General features: G+C 44.4%; 1 protein-coding gene and 1 non-coding gene across 2 annotated transcripts in view; one reads left to right on the top strand and one right to left on the bottom strand.

The window, feature by feature from the left end:
• LOC311355416 (partitioning defective 3 homolog) overlaps positions 1-20,458 on the top strand; it is a gene marked incomplete at its 3' end in the record, with an annotated part of 445,195 nt that overhangs the window by 13,287 nt on the left and 411,450 nt on the right. Inside the window, exon 2 of the mRNA XM_084475186.1 lies at positions 17,078-17,179. Within this exon, the coding sequence (XP_084331312.1) occupies positions 17,078-17,179 (102 nt within the window). The remainder of the gene's footprint in view (positions 1-17,077; positions 17,180-20,458) is intronic.
• On the bottom strand, positions 12,207-12,278 carry AC3HAE_025787 (transfer RNA tryptophan (anticodon CCA)). The gene has a single exon. It is a non-coding gene; the product is annotated as a tRNA-Trp (tRNA).

Below are 20,458 nucleotides of genomic sequence, written 5' to 3'. Positions count from 1 at the left end.
AGCTGATGAAGGCCTTTGTAGGCCGAAACGTTATCACCAATTAAACCTTCTTACAATTGGAACTCGGAGTGTGCGGTACCGTCTGTTTCTTACATACCAGTTCATCGTACAGTACCATCATCGTACAGGCATTGTCTCCTGTGACAGACAGCAGATCACTGGCGTCTCGTAAACACATATGTGTTGACTGGAGGAATGTTGGGCTGTCATCATTTAGATGAGGGAAAGCTGTCCTGAGTTTTTTTTTTAATGCAGGTGCCTTGTGGCACAGATGGCCTTGTGCCATGGAGTTGGCTGCTATTCAGAAAACATAGAGCTGTGTGTTTGTGTGTCATGTGCTTGTGTGTGTGTTTATTCATAAGCTATAAAATTAGGAATATCGTCCATAAAAATTCAAAGCGTACTGGTTGTTCTGCTGTGGAATGCCTTGTATGTGGTTTCTTGGTGTGTCCTAAATCTGTATGTGTTTGATCCTGTGTGCGCACGTGTGTGTGTGTGTGTGTGTGTGTGTGTGTGTGTGTGCGCGCGCGTGTGTGTGTGAGAGAGAGAGAGCCCAAATGTGCATAAACATGTGTCTACACGCCTGCATTTCCCTGTCTGCCTGCTTGGAGTTGCAGGAGGTGATGACCTGGTTGAGCGGGTTCCAGGCTGCAAGGCTCTACTCCACATCTATGACCAAATAGATTTCCTAACAACACCTTTTACAAAGTACAGATTGCCCGGAGCACTTTCAGCATGGGTAACCTGTCTTTTCACACACACTCACGCACATACACACACACACACACACTCAGTTGATCCCCAGTTTGTTCCATGGGTATTGAACCTCTTGTCTAGAACATGGTGTTGCTTAGGTTTTGGAGTGTTACATTTTATTATCTAGTTTTACATACGTATTGTACACACACACACACACACACACACACACACACACACACACACACAATGTCTTGTGTGTGTCATCATTATGTGGTGAAACATCGCAATATTAAAACTGCCATTACTTTCAGTAGCCTGGCTATTGTCAGACCAAGTCCAATCGTAGATTGCACATTGGTCTGGTAAGGGTGCCGTCATTTTCTCCTGCACAAGAGGCGGGCGTAGTTCAAATGGCTGCAAGCAATTGGACAGTCCTTCAACCAATCAGACCAACGATCCGGATGACGTAGCTGGTAGATTAAACTTTTACCAAAACCAGTCGGCAGTAAAGCAAATACATCCTTTCTTAGGAGGAATTGCTCCAGGGCAAGTTTCTGCTCAGCTTTCAAAGAAAACGCCCCTGAAATCATTTAAAACAGCAGCAGCGGTAGCGGTTGCTCTGCTTTGGTGGCCGCCATGTTGAATGTAAATTGTAAACACAAAGCTGCTGTTTAACCAGCCAATAGCGCGCCAGGTGAAAAAAGCCAGCTTGGTGATTGGTGCCAAACGGATTGGGATAGGAAACAGGAAGATTAAACATGTTCCTTGCCATCCCCATGTGCAGGGCGAATTCCAATCGCCGGCAGATGGGGGTGGGGATACCCAGTCTAAACTTTCAGTAGAATTTGATTAAAATACCACACAGTGTGGTCTTAAAACCTGGGACTCATAGCTGAGGAATCCGTCTGTGGTTCGTCATGCAGTAGTGGCCAATTATGTTATAAACCTCTTAGGAGATAGCTGCTGCTACTAGAATCCAGGATCTTGGCATATACGCTCTCGCAGGCTTTGATCTTGACGTGATTTGAACGCACAGTGTTCTGATTTGGACTATAGACGTGCTGCACCTGTACTTTATTACACCGTGTGCCATTACCAGGTCACACAACAAGGGCATCCAACCGAAAACAAATGGAACATTCCAGGTTTTGGATGTTTAAAGGGTTGTCCAAAAGTCAACCCCAACAGCAGCGCAACACAACGCAGACCAAGCCCGAAGCCCCTTGCCGTTGGGCTGCTTTTCTCTAAACGTCAGAGCATCTGGAACAGACCCAGGCCTCCCCCCCCCCCCCCCCCCCCCTCTAGCTTACCACCCACTCTGAGAAGCAAGTGAGGCAGGGTCATCCCTCTTTCTCTCCCTTTCACCTCTGCCTCCCGCTGTCACTGAGGCCATTCAGAAGGGACGCTGGCACTGAAGGGGCTCCCCTTCATCACCCAACACTGGCCTAAGACAGTAAATGGAGGGGAGGGGAGCTACTTCACCTCCCCGTGTGACATCAGAGTGTGTGGGTGGCCACTTGGCAGCCTCTGCCTGGTCTGTGTTGTGGCTGTGATTAACAGCTTTTCTGGGCTATTCATTTCAATAAAATGAAAGTCACTGTTCATTGGGAGCAGAATCTGCTATACATTAAGCAATTCAACCATAGAACATGGTAGGATGATCAACCTTTTTTACCAAGCAGCCTTATTGGTTAGTAAGTGGGGAAACCTAAAATTTTTGGATGAAAACGTGACACATTAGCTCTGCATGCTTCCCAGGTAGCTGTCACTCTCAGACTTAATTTGCTTTGTGTTACCCATCTAGTTCTACTCCTTTTGCCACTAGTTTCCACTATTACTGTTTTGTCTTCTCTCCGCTTTTCCTACCACTGCCTCTTGGTCTAGCTTCAGTTTATTCATGTCTTTCTGTACCCCCCACTGTCCTCTTCCAAACAGCCCAGCTGCTGAGGCTATTCCTACTATTAATACTCGGTGGCCCTTCTCCAAATCATAGCCCTAGCATTTAGCCTATTAACCTGCACATTAAATAAACAGGCCATACAAAGAGCTGTGTAAAATAAACTGAATAAGTTCAGCCATCCTAGGGAGGTCCTTTTTAGGTGTTGATTCTAACACATTTGCACATACTTGGCAGCCTTTTGTGCTATAACTATATATAATGTTTGGGAGGACCTTGTTTGTGTATGACCATGGTGGATATGGTGGAGAAGTGAGAGTGCATGGGGAACTAGAGTCCCAGAGCGGGCCCCATGGCTGTATGGTTAGTCCATTAGGAAAATCTGTGCGCCCCCAAGAAGTGGAGGGAAATAGAGCTATGTCATGATACTATTAGTCGTAGCATTTATGTTAACTTAGTAAAGGGTTCTAAAATGGTATCTCTTTTGCGCTCAGTTTCTTCTAAATCAATATATCACTGTGGGTGCCACTGTCTATCCAAATGTTGTCTCTTTTTTTCCAGCAGTTTTCCAGCAGATGACGCAAACAGAAATCCACACTTGAAGCTAGTCACACTTCAAGTGACCACATAAGCCTCATCCATTTCTTTTTTGTTCCACTCAAAAAACTGATTCCTCAAATCTCGACTAACATAACTCTATGTCGCTACACTGAGTGCTTTTTGTATCTATGAGGATTTAATGCACATTTTGGCTCTCTAGTGCCACTCAGTTAAGCAGCAGTAGGAGTAGTAGTAGTAGTAGTATTTGTTTCTCTGCTATCATAGGTCCATAAGAGTGACACAGTGGCATTAATCCTCCAGAGAGCTTCCAGGGTTTTATAACTTCCATCTGTTCCTCCTGCAGGGAACACGATCAAAGTCCGGGCAAACCTTTTAGGTGGTTTTGCGAGGCCACTCTTCTCCCCTTTAATAAAGTGAATATGTTTATCCCAAGGGGAGCTGGAAGAGCTACTATATTTGAGGACCCCTTCTCCCCAACTCTCCCAAAATATATTGTGTTATATTTGGAACAGAGAGGGTATGCATGGAAGCAAGCAGGTATGCTAAAAAAGCAAAGCGTGATCAACATTTGTGGATTTCAAAAGAGCTTTGATTGCTTTTAGGGAGACTAACCTTCCAGGCTGATGGGCCATCCGTACTAGAGACATTTTCTGTAGCACATCTCTTTCCATAATTCCACACTCCTCAGAGTTGAGGCAGAATGTGATTTGCTATGAGTGACTTTGGACCATGAATTATGGGATTTCTGAAATGCGCAAGCCGCAATGTATGCACCCCCAGTCTCCCTGGCTGCTGCAAGGGAGCGTATCATGCAATCTGATCCATCTCCTCCCCCTAGTAGTCTCTTTCCTTCTCCCTGTTCGGCTTTCCACTCATCTCACACCCATTCAAACACATCCTTCCTCTGCTCTTCCTCAAGCTCACTTTCACTTTGCATACACACATACACACACACACACACACACACACAGAGACGCACACACGCACGTACACAAGCACATGCAATAACACAGACACACACAACACCCATTCACACACTCAAACGCATGCACGCACACACACACACACACACACACGCACACACACATACACAAACACAATAACAAAGACACACACACACACACAGGAGGTCCCCTAAGACAGCCCATCCTGCCACACTTTCTCACTTGACCGGATAGCCTCTTTCCGACCCTCAAGCTGTTCTGAAACACTCCCCCCTCCCCCCTCACTCTCTCTTCATCCTCAAGTGCCTTTTCCTATGTGTCGACAGCTTCCTGTTAGGAAGACGGAGTGCTGGGGGGTGGGGCTGGGGGGTGGTCACAGAGCATCTCCTCCTCTGGCTCTCTATTTATTTGGCACTCAGGAGTGGCCAGGGATTAAAGCAACATGGGAAACGTGCATGATGATTATTTCTCCAAAGGACGGGGTGACCTGTGTTGTGTTTGGTTATGCTTCTCAATGCTTATCGCTTCTGAACGTTACTGATGTTGTTTCTGTTGTGCGTGATGCGCAGGGTGGATTTTGACTTTGCAACAACACACCATCTTTGTTTTGCTTTGACTTTAATATCATTTGGATGACCTACGCTTGCATCGTAGTGTGTCATCCGTAGGGTTTTGCAGATCATAAACAGAGGTCTGTAAACAGGTTATCTTTGAGCATGCAACTGCAGAAAAACAGTCTGCTGTGTGTTGCTGAAGTCTGAGTCAGTGATGCAGTGAACTTCTCACGTTACTATGAGTCCTGCCTGGCCCTCCGCTGAAACAACTGAGAACAAGGCAATGAGGCACGTCCACGCTGATGTACTGTATTACACACACACACACATGCACACACAAGCTTGCACACACAAACGCGCAGTCGCGCATGCATGCGCAGTTGTGTACACACAAACACACACACACACACACATGCACACACATATGTGTACATACACACATGTGTACCATACACATGACACACACATTCACAGCCGTACACACGCACATACACGTGCGCAGTCGTACACACACACACACACACACACACACACACACACACACACACACACACACACACACATACACACACAAATATACACACACACACACACACACACACACACACACACACACACACACACACACACACATAAGCTGCTTTCACATATGACCTCCGTCTTTTCTCTGCATTTGTGGAGCAGGTTTGACCGAGGGTCATTCACACTTATTCACACTTGTCGCTCAGACATCAGTAGAATCTCCGGATGGTTTAGGGGGGCGGGCTTGCAAGGAGCGGGGTATGATGTAGGGTCTAAATTCTCAAGAGGCGGGACATGATGTAGTACAATTGCGGCCGCTGTCACGTTGGTTTGTTGTTGTTTGACCGCAGACAGCATGGAAGCAGAACGGGCAGATCTCACTGCGATCTTCTTAACTGTTGTTGCAGCGATACATCAGATATTTCGTTACATCCACAACATCCAAGGCATCGATGAAAGATTGGAGCATGAGTTAGAAACCAATAGCAGGAACGATGAAGAAGAAAGGCGTTGCGAACGACTGCGTTACCGGAGAAAGAGATAATTAATAAGCCTTACCATGGGCAAAAGCGCCGGTATTCGTAACCTCAGTAAGGTTGGTCTGAAGCGCTCGTAGATCCTTCTTAGCTCTACTGTAGTGATGATTCAGCTCCTGCAGTCTGCGCCACTGTACAGTAACCTTTAGAAATCCCTGTTGCGCATGTTCATTTCAAGTTTGCGTCCGTAGCCAATTGAGACCAAATGAAACGGCATGTTTGAATTGAGGGTATTGTCTCGGCTGTTCTTTATTTTGGGCCGTGGGTACAGCAGGCAAGGTCAGCTCGACTCGCTTCCAATAATTTCAAAAACTCTCAACTTCAAACAATTATTGTATTTATTTTAGAATTTAAAAATGAACAAAACTGTCTTCTAAATTAAGGAAATGATACTGGGAAACGAATAAACCATTATAAGCAACGAGTGAACTAAATAAGCGATCAAAATACTTTTTTCAACCACCACCACTTTACCTTGACATTTAGTTTTCACCTGACATATGCGACAGATGTTTAAGGCAACCTGGTCGTACAGGAATCTGTGAAATGAGTCGGTCTACGTCCCGTATAGTAGCCTATATTTTAATTTAACATCTTTAATGGTAAGAGACCACACGGTACGGGGATGGACAATGGATAATAATGATTAAATTACAATGCCACATATAGCAGACACCTTCAGATATGAGAGATTTTTTTTTTTTTTTTCCAGATTTTTGACTTTGTTGCCTTTAGGGGAGCCAGTCCTCACTTTATGGGAGTTCGGCTTCCTCTGGGGAGCCGTAATTCGAACACAGGTCGGTCCAGTTGGGCCGCCTGTCTGTCCCGGTCCTCCCGCATTTCTTGCCGTATGCGGTCATCCCGCTCCCGGTACTCTAGGACCCTCAGACGTTCCCTTTCCTCCATCCTGTGGTCCAGTTCTGCCAACTGTTCGGTCGCTTCAGCCACTGACCCAGCGCGTGCCCTCTTTGTCCTATACGGTTGTACATTACTGCGTCTTTCGCAGTGCGAAAGACACTGTCGGCCCACAAAATAAGCAGCTGAAAAACCTCTTTGTCTTTCCAGGCCATTCTCGTTTTTAGTCGTATGTCTCCTTGCCTCTCCTAAATATGCAGCCTGCTCCTGGCATGTTTTTTGTTCCCGCCATAGGGCATGTTCCCGCTGTAGTGATGCTTGAAAGCGTCATCAACACGCTCACTGACGTGAAGTGCGAAATGCCGACATTCTACTGCTCATTCACATATAAGGTAATTAGCATTTCCTCCGGAGAAAATACTACCTCTGGGGTAGTATTTTTTCAGGAGGTCCAACGTCAGGATATGTCATTCACATATACGGCACGTCCGTAGAATAGACGAAGAATAGACAAATGCACATCCATATGTGAAAGCAGCTATACACAGACACTACATAGTTCACATTATGCAGCCTTCATAGACATGTGATCACAAGCACACTCTCCCAGGCCTCTCCTCTCCTTTTGGTGCAGATTTACACTACAAAAGAGTTGAAGAAACACGTTTGTAGACTTTCTTTGCTGAAAAGCTAGACGACGATAGACCTGACATCGGCACAATAGTCCTCCAGGATCCGCTACACCCTGCCTTGTCAGTTCTTGTCCGAGCACTGGCATATTTTTAGTAGCATAATGTATATTATTACAGCAGAGGCTCCCTCCTGGAGGACTGATGAGCAGTGCATTCGGAATGCAAGCTTAACAAACATGTGGTCTCTCTCTCTCTCTCTCTCTCTCTCTCTCTCTCTCTCTCTCTCTCTCTCTCTCTCTCTCTCTCTCTCTCTCTCTCTCTCTCTCTCTCTCTAGAGAGAGAGAGGACTGTCTCTGTCTTTGTTTACATCTACCTTGTTTGGGTTCTGTCACTGTACTGTGTAACCTCGTCCCTCGCTATGCTCTCGCTCAGACGTCGCCAGGGTTTGTCATTTTTGGACCAAGGCCTCGGTCAGAGTGCTATGGGAATATTTTAGTGTACTCCCCGCTCTTTCTTCTTCTCTCACTCTCGAGCGATCCCTCTCACTCATGCTCACTCATCTATCTGACTCTATTGCTGTCGCTCTAGTTTTCTTGCCCACATTCACTCTCTCTCCTCATTATCTAATTCTTCCAATTCTTCTTTGCACTCCTTTTCTGTCTTACTCTCTCTCTTCATTTCATTATATCGCTCTATCCCTCTCGAATATCTTTCTAATTATATCTCTCTCCTTTAATTATCTTTCTCTCCTCTCCACCCACTGTATAATTCTCTTTCTCTTTCCTTCCTTCATTCTCTCTCTCCCTCACTGCCTCTTTACATCTAATTATCTCAGCTGTGTTTAATAATCATGTGCTCTCTATTTCCAATCCTTCTCCTTCTCCTTCTCCTGCTCCCTCTCCCTCTTATTCTTTCACTCTTGCTCTCTCTGCCCTACCGTATCACTCTGTGTCTCAAGTTCCCTCTTGTATTTTTTCCCTCTCATTTCCACCTTCATGACCCAGTAAGCTTAAGTTGCTGTTCTTGGGAGATCTCCTTGACTGAGATGCTTGTTTTTATGCAACACAGGGTCACTGCAGTATGTTACTGTAGTACCACATACCTCCTTGCTGTGTGAGAAGGAACACGGTGCACACACACACACACACACACACGCATACACACACATGCGCACATACACAAATATGCACAAACACACATACACACACTTGCCAGTGCCAGTCTTATAACAGTGTTTAAAGTGAGATAGCTATTTTACGCAATATTTTAATGAAAAAGAAACAAATAGATCAACAACATTTATTATGCATGTGCAATGTTATTCATTAACACCTGTTGCTAACACACTGTCCAGTCCTATCCCCGATAAGACGCGCTTTGTCGTGGAGCCAGCATGTTTTTGATCTGCACTTATGTGTATGTTGGCATATAAACAGGCCTGTTTTGAGAGAGCAGGGATCAAGGAAGCTTTGAACAAATTATGGGGAGAATAACATGGTAAGATAAGGGCGCAATGCTACCAGTGATGACCTTGTGGCGCAACGGCAGAGCGTCTGACTCCAGATCAGAAGGTTGCGTGTTCAAATCACGGCGGGGTCTGTCTCTTGAAGAGGCTGTTTGACTCCCCCCTACCGCCCATGCTTTATCTCTATCGCACCACGGAACTGATCCTAGGAGGACCTACATATGTTCTGAGTAATGACTTGTTAGCCCCACACATGCTGCACAAAACTCCAAATTCTTAACCCTGTCCAGGCCTGATCCGGTTCTGTAAATACCCCCCCACTTGTACCTGCTTTAACATGGCATGGCTGTGATTTGGTCACATTGTGTGAACTTGCGTGTGTGATGTGGTAACCCATTGCAAGCGTGTCTCAGAGTGAACCTCTTCCAACTATTCTTGAATATGGAGAAAGAAGCAAAAGGGGGTTGAACTGAAAGAGCAAAGAAGGGAAAAAAAAGCCACAGCCCTCCACCCCACATATGGTGGAGAGCTAATTCGGTGCTCAGCGGGTGTGCTACAGATGTGGTCGAGTGCGGTGCGCTGTCACAACATGTGAGAGCAGAGGAGAAGAAGGAGAGAGAAAAAAGGAAAATGTCGGCCCCACCCTCTGTTTGCAGGCGTCTGCTCTACATATGGTGGTCGGGACACTTAAGGCATTGACACACACACACACACACACACATACACACCTTCATTTTAATGCATATTGTGGGAAGAGTGTATGTTTTTCATAGTCACGGTGGCCCTAATTCCCCCACAGACCGAAGGCAGCACAGCCCTCTCTCCCTGTTATAAATGGATTCTTTACAAGGACTTTCCACCAGCGGAACACATTTTACAACACCATGACACACATTTTCAGGGAACAGAATCTCAGGAGTTTACATTCCGGCTCAGAGATATGACCTGTGTGGCCCTAAATCTTACGGTGAAGCCCCCAATGTCTCCTTAAGGAGACGGGAGCTGTCTGTTTCAAAGTGACATCGCTGTAAGTTATTAAGATGTGTATATATATATCATGAGTTATACCATAGCTTAGCAGCCTTGTACACACACACACACACACACACACACACACACACACACACACACACACACACACACAAAACCGACAGTAAAAGAGTTCTGGACTGCACTCGATGACCTCTGTATTGTTATGAGGTCCATGTGCCCTCGTTCAATGCATGGAATGAGTTTGCTCTGAGGTTCTACCTCAGTCAGTTTACTTCTTGGCTCATGTCTGAGGGTCCCATCTGCCTGACATACGTTGCACACAGTTATCCAATGCTGGCGAGCCGAGAAGGTGTTTCTGACTGGGTCTCTCTATAGGTCCCAGACTAGGTTGCTGAGTCATGTTTTCTGTTCAAGCTAGTTGAACGAATAGGAGAATGGACTGTAATTGAATAAACTGTATAAAGTGTTTTGCTGGTTGCCCTTGCCATATATTCACAGAAATAATTTGTCATGTTTTTTGGGGTTTTATTTGTTGCACTTAGCGCACTTGGGATCACGCACGCACGCACACGCACACACACACACACACACACACACACACACACACACACACACACACACACACACACACACACACACACACACACAAACATACATACACGCGTCAATGTGCACATTATTTAAGAAATGGGAAATATGCACACATAACACTTGAATTTTTACACACACACACGCACACACACACAAGCCTGCACGCACACACACGCCTATGTGCACATTATCTCACAACGAGCGACTACAAATTCCTCTCTTCAGACTGTGTGCAGGCTGCAAGGGGACACATTAATTTGTGTGTGAGTGCATGTGTGTATATGTTTTTGCGTGTGTGTGTGTGTGTCCATGCTGGGGTGTCACGTTTCTCTCAGTGTAGTTCACTTTGCACGACCCCACCAACCCACCATTACACCACCCCGCCAAGCAGACCAGGGTATCAATAATGCAGGCTGGATCCTGGAGGTGACTTTGTTTCACTGAATGCACATAATAAGATCACATACACGCATACACATACATACACACACACACACACACACACACACACACACACACACACACACACATGACTATGGGAATATTATCCCACACAAAAATGAAAACGGAAATATGAACACATAAAAGTGGAATCTTTTCAAGAGCAGAGACAGAGACACACACACACATATACATACTGTACACACGACCCTGTGCACATTCTCTCACAAAAATTGGAAAAATCAACACATAAAACTAATCTTTTCAAGTACACAGATACACACGCACACAAGTGCGTGATCAGACACAAGCTCACATGCGCGGCTTACAAGTATTAGCATCCACTCTACAAATGAATGAAGTACATTTGTGACTCCACCTTAAGCCCTGAGCACATCTCATCATCAGGCTGTTTCCTGTTTAGTGTGTGAGTGGGAGTGATTGAGTTTGGAGACTTTTTTAATAAAGAAAAGTGCAGTAAAGCAACTTCATCACTCTCTGTCTTCCCACTAGGCACCGGTGGGTTGCAGCACAGTGTGTAATACAACCCTCAACAAGTAAACATTTTTTCATGCTTTTCCAATGAAGCCATCGCTTTAATCACCCCAAATTTCCCTTTCGATAATGACACAAATGACACTTCCTCTCTGTACCTCTATCTAGCTCTGGATGTACATACAAGATGTAAACAAACAAATGTGATCAAATGCTGGTAACTTACTATGGTGTGTTCAGGAACAAGGGAGGCCCGATGGAGACGGTGTGTGTGTTTTGTGTCTGTGTGTTTTGTGTGTCAGGATGCCTCTGTGTGTTTGTGTGCGTGTGTGTGGCTGGATAAACCAGACACACACCCTATATTAATCACAGTTATTCTAGGGTTGGAGGTTGTCAAGAGTTCAAAGGTCCAACGGGGTAATCCTCAAAGGTCAGAGTTCATAGCTTTGAGTCATACCGACATTCTAGTAAAGGTCAACTCTGTTGACTTTTTTTATAATTCTATATACGTATATAGTTAAATATTGTGATATATATATATATATATCAAATTTCATTCAGTCATCACCCATCAACAATGTGAAGGACTTCCACATGAATGAGCTCAGCATACCATAGGATACTAGAATGAATAGCTGGCATGTATCTATGTAAGAGCAATGTTGGCTCACGTTGGGAGGTATCACTCGGCCCATCATACTTTGTTTCCACGTTTCGCCAAGTGTCCCGTCTACAGGCATTGTAATCAAATTACTTCCCGTTGCCGCGGGTAACCAAGAAGACCTAGCCAATGGTATCTCTTTATCAGCAGCGATAGACAAGCTGTGCACAGATCAAGATTCAAGACCCACAACATCGTGCATTTGTCGTTGGAGCACTTCTCCGGGGTTGAACAATGGCTGTTCTGTCTGATTTTCATCTCAGCCGCCAAGGACACACATATTGTGCGGACGTTGCCTCACTTGGCATGTAGCGATTGCAGGTTTTGTTTGTATGACCGTAATAAAAATGTGAAAAGTGATGACCCCGACGTGATTTGAACACGCAACCTTCTGATCTGGAGTCAGACGCGCTACCGTTGCGCCACGAGGTCCTTGGATTTCATTGTGGCCCAGCTGGACATCTCAAACCAGCTGACAACATGCTCCCGTGGGAATGGCTGCACTTGTTAGCGCTAATGTGACACTCGTAAAACACATTGACTCATATCATATTCTCCCTCTCTCTCTCGCTTTCTCTCTCTCGCACTCTCTCTATCTCATTCCCACACACATAAACACACACAAGAAAACCCAACACACACAGCACTTTCCCGCCTCTTTTTTGTCCCTCTTTCTTTGGCACTCCCTTCCTCCCCCCCTGGATTCTCCTCCTCCAGGGCATCCACCGTTCACTTAATCTGGTTACCTGTCAGCTCAGACACACAGTGAGACAATAGGGCGGAAGCATCCATTGTTGACTCTGGACTATGTATTCATGTGGGCGAATGAGTACGCTCCTGCAGTCCCTTGTCGTTTTCCCTGATTTCCTCGGAATGCGATGAGCAAACAGTCGCCTTTTCGGTTTGTGGTTGGAGGTGCCGGGCGGGGCCGAGGTGACACTGGAGTGGGTGTGGGCTTGAAGAGACGTAGTTAGCTTTGTGCGTTTGCACAACCTGTGTGAGACGACGTGGTCAAAGGATTGCCACCTTGAGTCACTGTTAGTCACTGCCGTTCTATCCTGATGAAGCTAGGGATAATGAGGACGCTGGCGCTGGAGAGGATGCTGGCGCTGTCTGTTCGCCGCTTCTCCAGTCAGCCAAAATAACGTCAAGTTTTTTCTTTTAAGCTTTTTATAACCTTTTACTATCCGCCCCACCGAACAGTGGACCTTTCTGGATAGTATCAGGTAGTTTTCGAGTCTAGCGGTGGCCTACCTGCTGCTGCTAGCACAACACCTGCTCTGAGACTCCCTGGAACTGGTCATCGCCGCTGCCACCTCAGTTGGAAAAGCGGACACTGGACAACCCGGACTCAGCTTGTCCCTGCCATCGTGAAGTGCATCTGGGAAGTCTAGCCGCCCATCGCCACCCATCGCCGCCGCCGCAGAGTTGGAAGTCTTTGTAGCTAGCATCCTGGCTACGCGGCTAAAAACAACCTGCACTTCTTCCACGCTGCCGCCGGCATCACCACTATGTTGAGTTACACCGTCAACCAGCTGATGAATCTCAACAGTTTTTTCACACCACCATGCACTGCATTGATTAAACAACTTGGATTTCTCCGCCGTCTGCGCTACATCCATAGAAGTTCCCGCAGAAAGTTTGTCTTCTCACAGACAAGTCCTACCATCCCGGCTCTCTGGTCAGCGACGCGAACTGTCGCTCCACGCATACGTCATCAGAGCGCTGTCTCCTACCGGATAAGTAGTTTGGACGTATCCATGGCAACACCTCTCAGTGAGCTGAATGGGAAACGTGGAGTGGACTCCAGTCTGCTATGGCCAGTGCAAAGACTTGTTGCAGATTGGATGATAAATATGATTTATCATCCAATCTGCAAAAGGTCTTAAGACATTTATTTTTAGCAAAGCTTTTGGTCCCCCTTAGATGTTTGTTTTTAAAACCTTTTATTTTTCCTTTTTCCTTAAACGGCTCATCTTTTGTTTTTAACTTGTAGCACTTTGAGATCTATGATGAAAAGTGCATTATAAATAAAATGTATTATTATTATTATTATTATTAATGACGGTGATGATGGTATAAACAAATAGCCTGAGGCAGCATAAGCACATGGAGTCACGCTTGGTTTATGGTCAGTCATATGACTATTGAAGTCCACTTTGGAAAGGCCTTTATGATACCTGACTACATAGCCACACAGTGGGAGATAGTATGTGTATAACACGTAAAGCATAGGACAGGATCTAAATTATTTATATTGCAGTTTTGCTTGAAAAGTGCTATGTACAAGTGATATCTCTTGGATATCCAGACATGCAATCCCTCCTATTGGCATGACCTCAGTTGCTTGCTATTAATACTCATCATTGTCAGAATAAAAACGTCTACTGGATGTTAATAGCAGAAGTTGGCCAGGCGAAGGTGTACAGTGTGTGATTTTGTGATGTTATACTTCCCTGTTGTGTTTTACTGCTATAGTGTGCTCTGGGTTAGACTCCGGTATCACAGGTAAACTAAAACAAATTGATGCAGACATCAAGGCTTCACATACTGCCACCCAATATGTGTAGTGTCATGTTTAGAAATGAGTTGTGCTGGGAAAACAGATTTTTCAAAGTTTATGTATAAAGCCTGTGCGTTTTGCAGCTCAAATCAAAGTGAGTTGAGGATTGGAGGGGAGGTCTCATTAAGTGATACAGTCAGCTTTAGAATATTGTTTGTTGTTGAAGATTTTAGAAGTCTAACAGAACTTCAGAATCCAGTGCCTTCGTTGCTGGGGTGGCGTCTCAAATGAGATGAGATGAGAGGAGATGAGACGCAAATACAATTGACATCCCACCAAGTGCAAAAGAAGCATTAAATACCAAAGTGCAGGTTGAATACAGTATTCTGGGCAGTTATGTAGACAATAGATGAGTTACAGTATGTACAACAGTGTACAGTGTATGTGCATGTTATGGAATATATCTATTTTTAAATGTAACAGTGCAGAAGTTAAATGTAAACAGGTAAACAGTTAAAGTGCAAGAGCTAGACAGGAGGTGGAGTTTTGTTCCGCAGTGTTACAGCCTCTGGAAAGAAGCTGTACCTGTGCCTGCTGCTGTGGGAGAGCAGTGGGTGGTCTGTGTTTTGACAGTGTATTTTACAATGGTGGGAGAAATTTGGGTTTAGTTTGAAAACAAACTCAAAAAATAAAACACAATGATGTATGTCTTCAAGAAAGGCACCTAGAAAGAATGGATACTGATTGTGTCATTATTTTTCAATGCTCTATTTTCATGTCCTCATATTCGGAAGTATGCTTTGGTCTGAAAAATAAAAAACATAAATGTTTTCATTCTCTAATTGGTATATGAATAAAAATCACCTTGTGTATTATGTGCCTGGGTCATTTGACTATCTCAGCTCCAATGGAAATTGGTTGTCCCCAGAAGAAAATGTAAAGCATTTGCTTTTGCGCCCATTGTAGCACAGTCGTGATATTTTCCACCATGTCATATTTATCATCCAATCTGAATCTTAGGCCTTCACTTACTTTCCATCCAGCCATCTTCATGTCCCAGCAGCAGGATTTATGTTTTGAGCCATTATCCCTCCAAACATCTTGTCTTGGCTGTAGGACGGCAAACATTTCAACCGGCAGTGCAATGTGTTAACATATGAATAAATCTAATTTAATCATGTATTAATCTATGGGTCTGTTTGTGGCTTATGCTCTGCTCTGCCCTTTAAGGGACATTTTAATTATTTAGCTTGGTGCAGAGTTAGAGCAGAGGGAAGTTGCAGTACATTGTTAGCTATAAACAGCTACACATCTGAATAAATAAACGTCTTTATTTTAATGGTGGAATATTTTAGATGCTACTATTTGTGTTGAAATGATTATAATTTCAAAATGAGAGCCAGTCAACAAATGAACTATTATTCATCTTAACCAACACATTGACAGCCTTGCTTCCTCTTGGTACCAAACCCTGTAATTAAAACAATTAAAGCGTATCCTTGGATTGGTCCTCTGTTCTCTTTGTATCTTGTAGGTTTTTTAAGGACACACTTGAAAAAAAAATTGAAACACATCTTTTCCCTTTTAATGACCACAGAGAGAGAGACTCGTTTTCCCTCGTCCTTTGCAGCATTTTGTTTGGTGAACCGCAATGAATGGGACATTGGACTACAACAGAGTCAGCACATGCAGTCGTTTGACAGGAAGCTGGATAATGTTGTTAGATGGAAATTAGTTAAAACAATATAACAGGGCTGAGGAAGCAGGGCCGTTATGGACACAAAATATTTTTCTTTCCGGTTCTTTACAGAAACACATTAGGAAAACCTAATAGAGTTTTGAATATTGTTTTCAGTTTTTCCCATGTTCCCACGTTCCCAAAGTCTCTGTCAACAGCAGAGAAAATGTGCGTCTGACTGTTGCTCAATAGGATGCAATATGTTGTGGACACTCAGTGTTGGCTCAAGACTGTGAAAAAGACCCCCCCCCCCCCCCCCCCCCGAATGCAGTATATGAGGATTATACAACACATGGCACATGCAAACCCTTCAGTACCAACAGCTATCAGAAAATCTATTAAATAATACAAGGGCTGATAATGTATCGGCGGGCTGAACCAAATACATTTTCAGGCCGTCCGACAAGGGATTAAAGTGTTTGATAACAGCCCCCGAGAGCGACCGATGCCAACGCCTCATCACAGCCTCTGCCAAGACCAGTGCTTTTGCCAGACCACTGGATCGAGAAGCTTGTACTGCATGAAGGCCCGTGTCTGATCAGGGCTGCTGATTACACATCCATCAGTACACTGGGGGTGCTATTAGGGCATCGCCTAACATGTATTGATAACAGCCAGTGAATGGAGCAAGAAGGCCAGGGAGCATGTTGCTTGGGCCTTGATGATGGAGGATCATTCACACATTGTTTGTGTGTGATGATGATCCTGTCTTTACTCATATATAGGCCTCTGAATCTGTGCATTGTATTTGCTGCTTGTCTGACATTGCATGTATAATTGTATATTTATAAAGACTAAACAAAGACAGACACTCTGTTTTTGTGGAGGTTTACCTTTGTAGTAGTCTTGGTATAGTCCAGGTTCATTCACGATACAAATCTAATCTACCACCTCTCTCTCTCTCTCTCTCTCTCTCTCTCTCTCTCTCTCTCTCTCTCTCTCTCTCTCTCTCTCTCTCTCTCTCTGTCTTTGTCTCTCGCCCACCACCAGGACCATAACTACTGGGTGCAGGTCCACAGGCTGGAGCATGGAGACGGAGGCATCTTGGACCTGGACGATGTGCTGTGTGATGTGGCAGACGACAAAGATAGGGTGAGTCACGTGTATACTTGTGTGTGTGTGCGTATGTGTTTATGTGAAGTGTTGAAATGAGTGTGGCTAAGTGTCTGTGTGTGTGTGTTTGTGTCTATGTCAGGGTTTTGTTAATTGCTGGTTTTGGTTCCAGTTTCAGTTTTTGTCATTCTTTCCATCTCTTTGTTACCTTTTGCTGATCACATATGAGACATGAGTCTTGCTTGGCTGAGTCATCGTAACACTGCTGTCATGGCTGATGTATTTCTATACCATGGTCACGCTAGACCCATGGAGCTACGCTGGTCAGTATGACTGAAGGAGGAGGCGGGCCTTGCCTCGGGTTTGCCTTCATACTCAAAGGCACTTATGTTCTATTGTCCTGTGTTCTATTGTTAGAGTGAGTGTTGCAAACTATTGATAAGAAGATATCGTGCTGCGATCACCTGGATAGATACTTAAGCAATAGCAGCCGACAGGGAGTGCTGTTATACTGATTATCATCAGGGCTGTGATTCGGACAGAGGTAAGAGGTAGTGTCCAAGAGCCAAGGAAAAGCATAAAACATTTTCCTGCACACCAGCATGCTACTTTTTGTAGGTCTGAACATTACCATAGGCCAGCTTCTTTGTATCATGTGCATTTATCTATATGTTTCCATTTATTGTGCAACCAGTGATTTTTTTTCACTTAAAAGCTTGCAATTGTCAATGTTATCAACGGTTCTTAGTAACACCTGTACAGCAGAGTGATACATGTATAGTTAAAAGTCCCAGTGCTGTTATACCCTTTACCAGCACTCATGGAATGCCTCTTGTCCAATCAGACTGGTCGGAACTAACTGTGGTATAATGTGCAATATTTTTTGCCTTGTGTGGGACAACATGATGAACACACAGCTCTCTGCATTACTAAATATATAATGAGTCAGAACAGAAGAAGGCTCACACTACAATTATAAGGATGAAGTACATTCATGTCCCCATACACATGATTTATCACAAACTTGTGCCAATTTGATCCCCTGCATAATACAGCTTCTGACTATACAAGCACCCCGGTTTTCCATGTGTGATCTTGCTGGTTTCTCCGAAGAGCCCTTGGCAGTGAGTCAGTGAGCAGACAGCGGTAGAGCGCCGGTCAGAGCTGTGTGCTGTGCCTAATCACTGCAACCTGTTGGCAGCACTTCACACATCTCCTAGCCACGGGAGGCTTCAGTGGTAACAAGGGGCATGGCTGACTACCCACACCATTTAAACTGCTCTCTCATCGCTGTGGGACTGTGCATGTGTGTGATCTATATGTCTGTGTGTGTGTGTGTGTGTGTGTGTGTGTGTGTGTGTGTGTGTGTGTGTGTGTGTGTGTGTGTGTGTGTGTGTGTGTGTGTGTGTTTGTGTGTCAGTGTTGTACTGTTGTGATGTGTGTTGTGGCGCCTCCAAACATCTTTCTTGTGTGTGTGAATTCAATATTTGAATGAGTGTGGCCAAGTGTGTGTGTGTGTGTTTGTATATATGTCAGCCACACCCTGCTGACTGTAAAGTATTACCCATAATGCTGCTGGGTTGCTTCTGGCAATGTGTGCCCAACTGCCTTACACACTGTTTGTCTGAAAACACATGCCCAGTAAGAGACAATGAAGAATGAAGCACAAAATGCTTATTACTCTGTGAACAGTTTACCTGTAATCGGTCAACCTAGCATATGTGGCCTGGATCACATAAGATCTATTGTGTGCCCTCGATGGTTGAGTCATAGAAAGATTGTTATAATTAAGAGGTTTTCAAGTGTGACACATGCTCCAGTGGAGCAATCGGTCAGCGCACGGTTCTTATACAGCAGTATCCAGCAGAGCAATGCTGAGGTTGTGAGTTTTATCCTCACCTGGAGTAACCTTTAACTTAGCCAGGCTGCAATGCACAGATTCATGCCTATATATAATTATAATGAGCGATGCTATATGACCATGCTAAGAATCAAATCCCTTCTGCTTCAGATCTGTTGTTTATTCAATATAATGGTTTGTTTGCCATGGCCATAATATTCTAATCTCCAGGGATTATTATAGAGTTTATTATGGTGCATATGGTCTATTGCTTGTGCACATAGAGAGAGCGAGAGCGAGAGAGAGAAAGAGAGAAAGAGAGAGAGAGAGAGAGAGAGAGAGAGAGAGAGAGAGAGAGAGAGAGAGAGAGAGAGAGAGAGAGAGAGAGAGAGAGAGAGAGAGAGATGGGAGATAAAGTACCTGATCTGAAGACTGTTGGTTGATTATTGCATCTGGATCTGTCTGTGTGTGTATGTGAGTGTGCACGTGAGTGTTTTATCAAAGTGTGTGACGATGAAGTGTGAGGTGCCATGGTAACCCACCAGGTGGGATCAGTGGTCACAGCAGCTGTTTTGCACCTGCTCTCTGAAACACACCTTAAAAACCTCACACCTTCTTCCCTTTGATTCTCCCCCCTCACCTCTCTTTGTCCCCCCCTCTCTTCTCCTCTCTATTGTTCTGTAATATTATATTCTTCTGCTGTTGTGCTTGTCCTTTGAAATGGGTCTTTAAGGTGTCGACTAACACCAGCTCTACCAAATTAGCGTAAATATGTCATATCATATTATATATAAAAAATTATCTTAAATAAACTCAAAGGAATTAAAGGAGCAACTCGATGATGCCTTCCTTTGTTCTGTCATTGTGCACTCAAGCCCCCTGGCTGTCACTGGGCACCATTACACCTTTGACTTCCTTTTTCCCATACATCTTTGTTGTCATTGTCCTTGTTTCTCTCATAGCTCAGCAAATACTACTGTGTGAACACGGTAAACACAATCACGTAACAATGAACGTTTTTCCTCCATGCTACTAGTAAACACACAATATGCATATAGAATGTTGATTTAGCATGTTGAAGGTCTGTCTGTATGACTATTCCTTGTAGTTTTTTTTTTGCTTTACTGAGAGACAACATGAACTTGCATTCAAAGCCATAGCTAACCTCTGTAGTATGAGGTAATACAGGCAAATAAAACAGGACCTGAGTGCGAGATCGTGGGATCTTGAGGATCTTTCAGGACTCCATGGATCAAACAAAAGAGACCAAACACGCTAGCCAGCTTTGTGTGTTAGCCCGTTGCAGGTGCTGATAGGAGAGGGAACTCAAACATGTTGGGACATTATTGGTTGAATGTACTGCATGTGCAATATGGATTCTTCCATTGTATTGGCAGTTCATGTTGATTATACTGCAATGTAAAACATGAATTAAACATTTTCTAATGCAGTCTCTATGCCCTCATCTGTATGTATAT

Source organism: Micromesistius poutassou (genome assembly GCF_964030765.1).
Source record: "Micromesistius poutassou genome assembly, chromosome: 11".
NCBI classification, from domain to species: Eukaryota; Metazoa; Chordata; class Actinopteri; order Gadiformes; family Gadidae; genus Micromesistius; species Micromesistius poutassou.
This window is presented reverse-complemented; position numbering and strand designations above follow the sequence as displayed.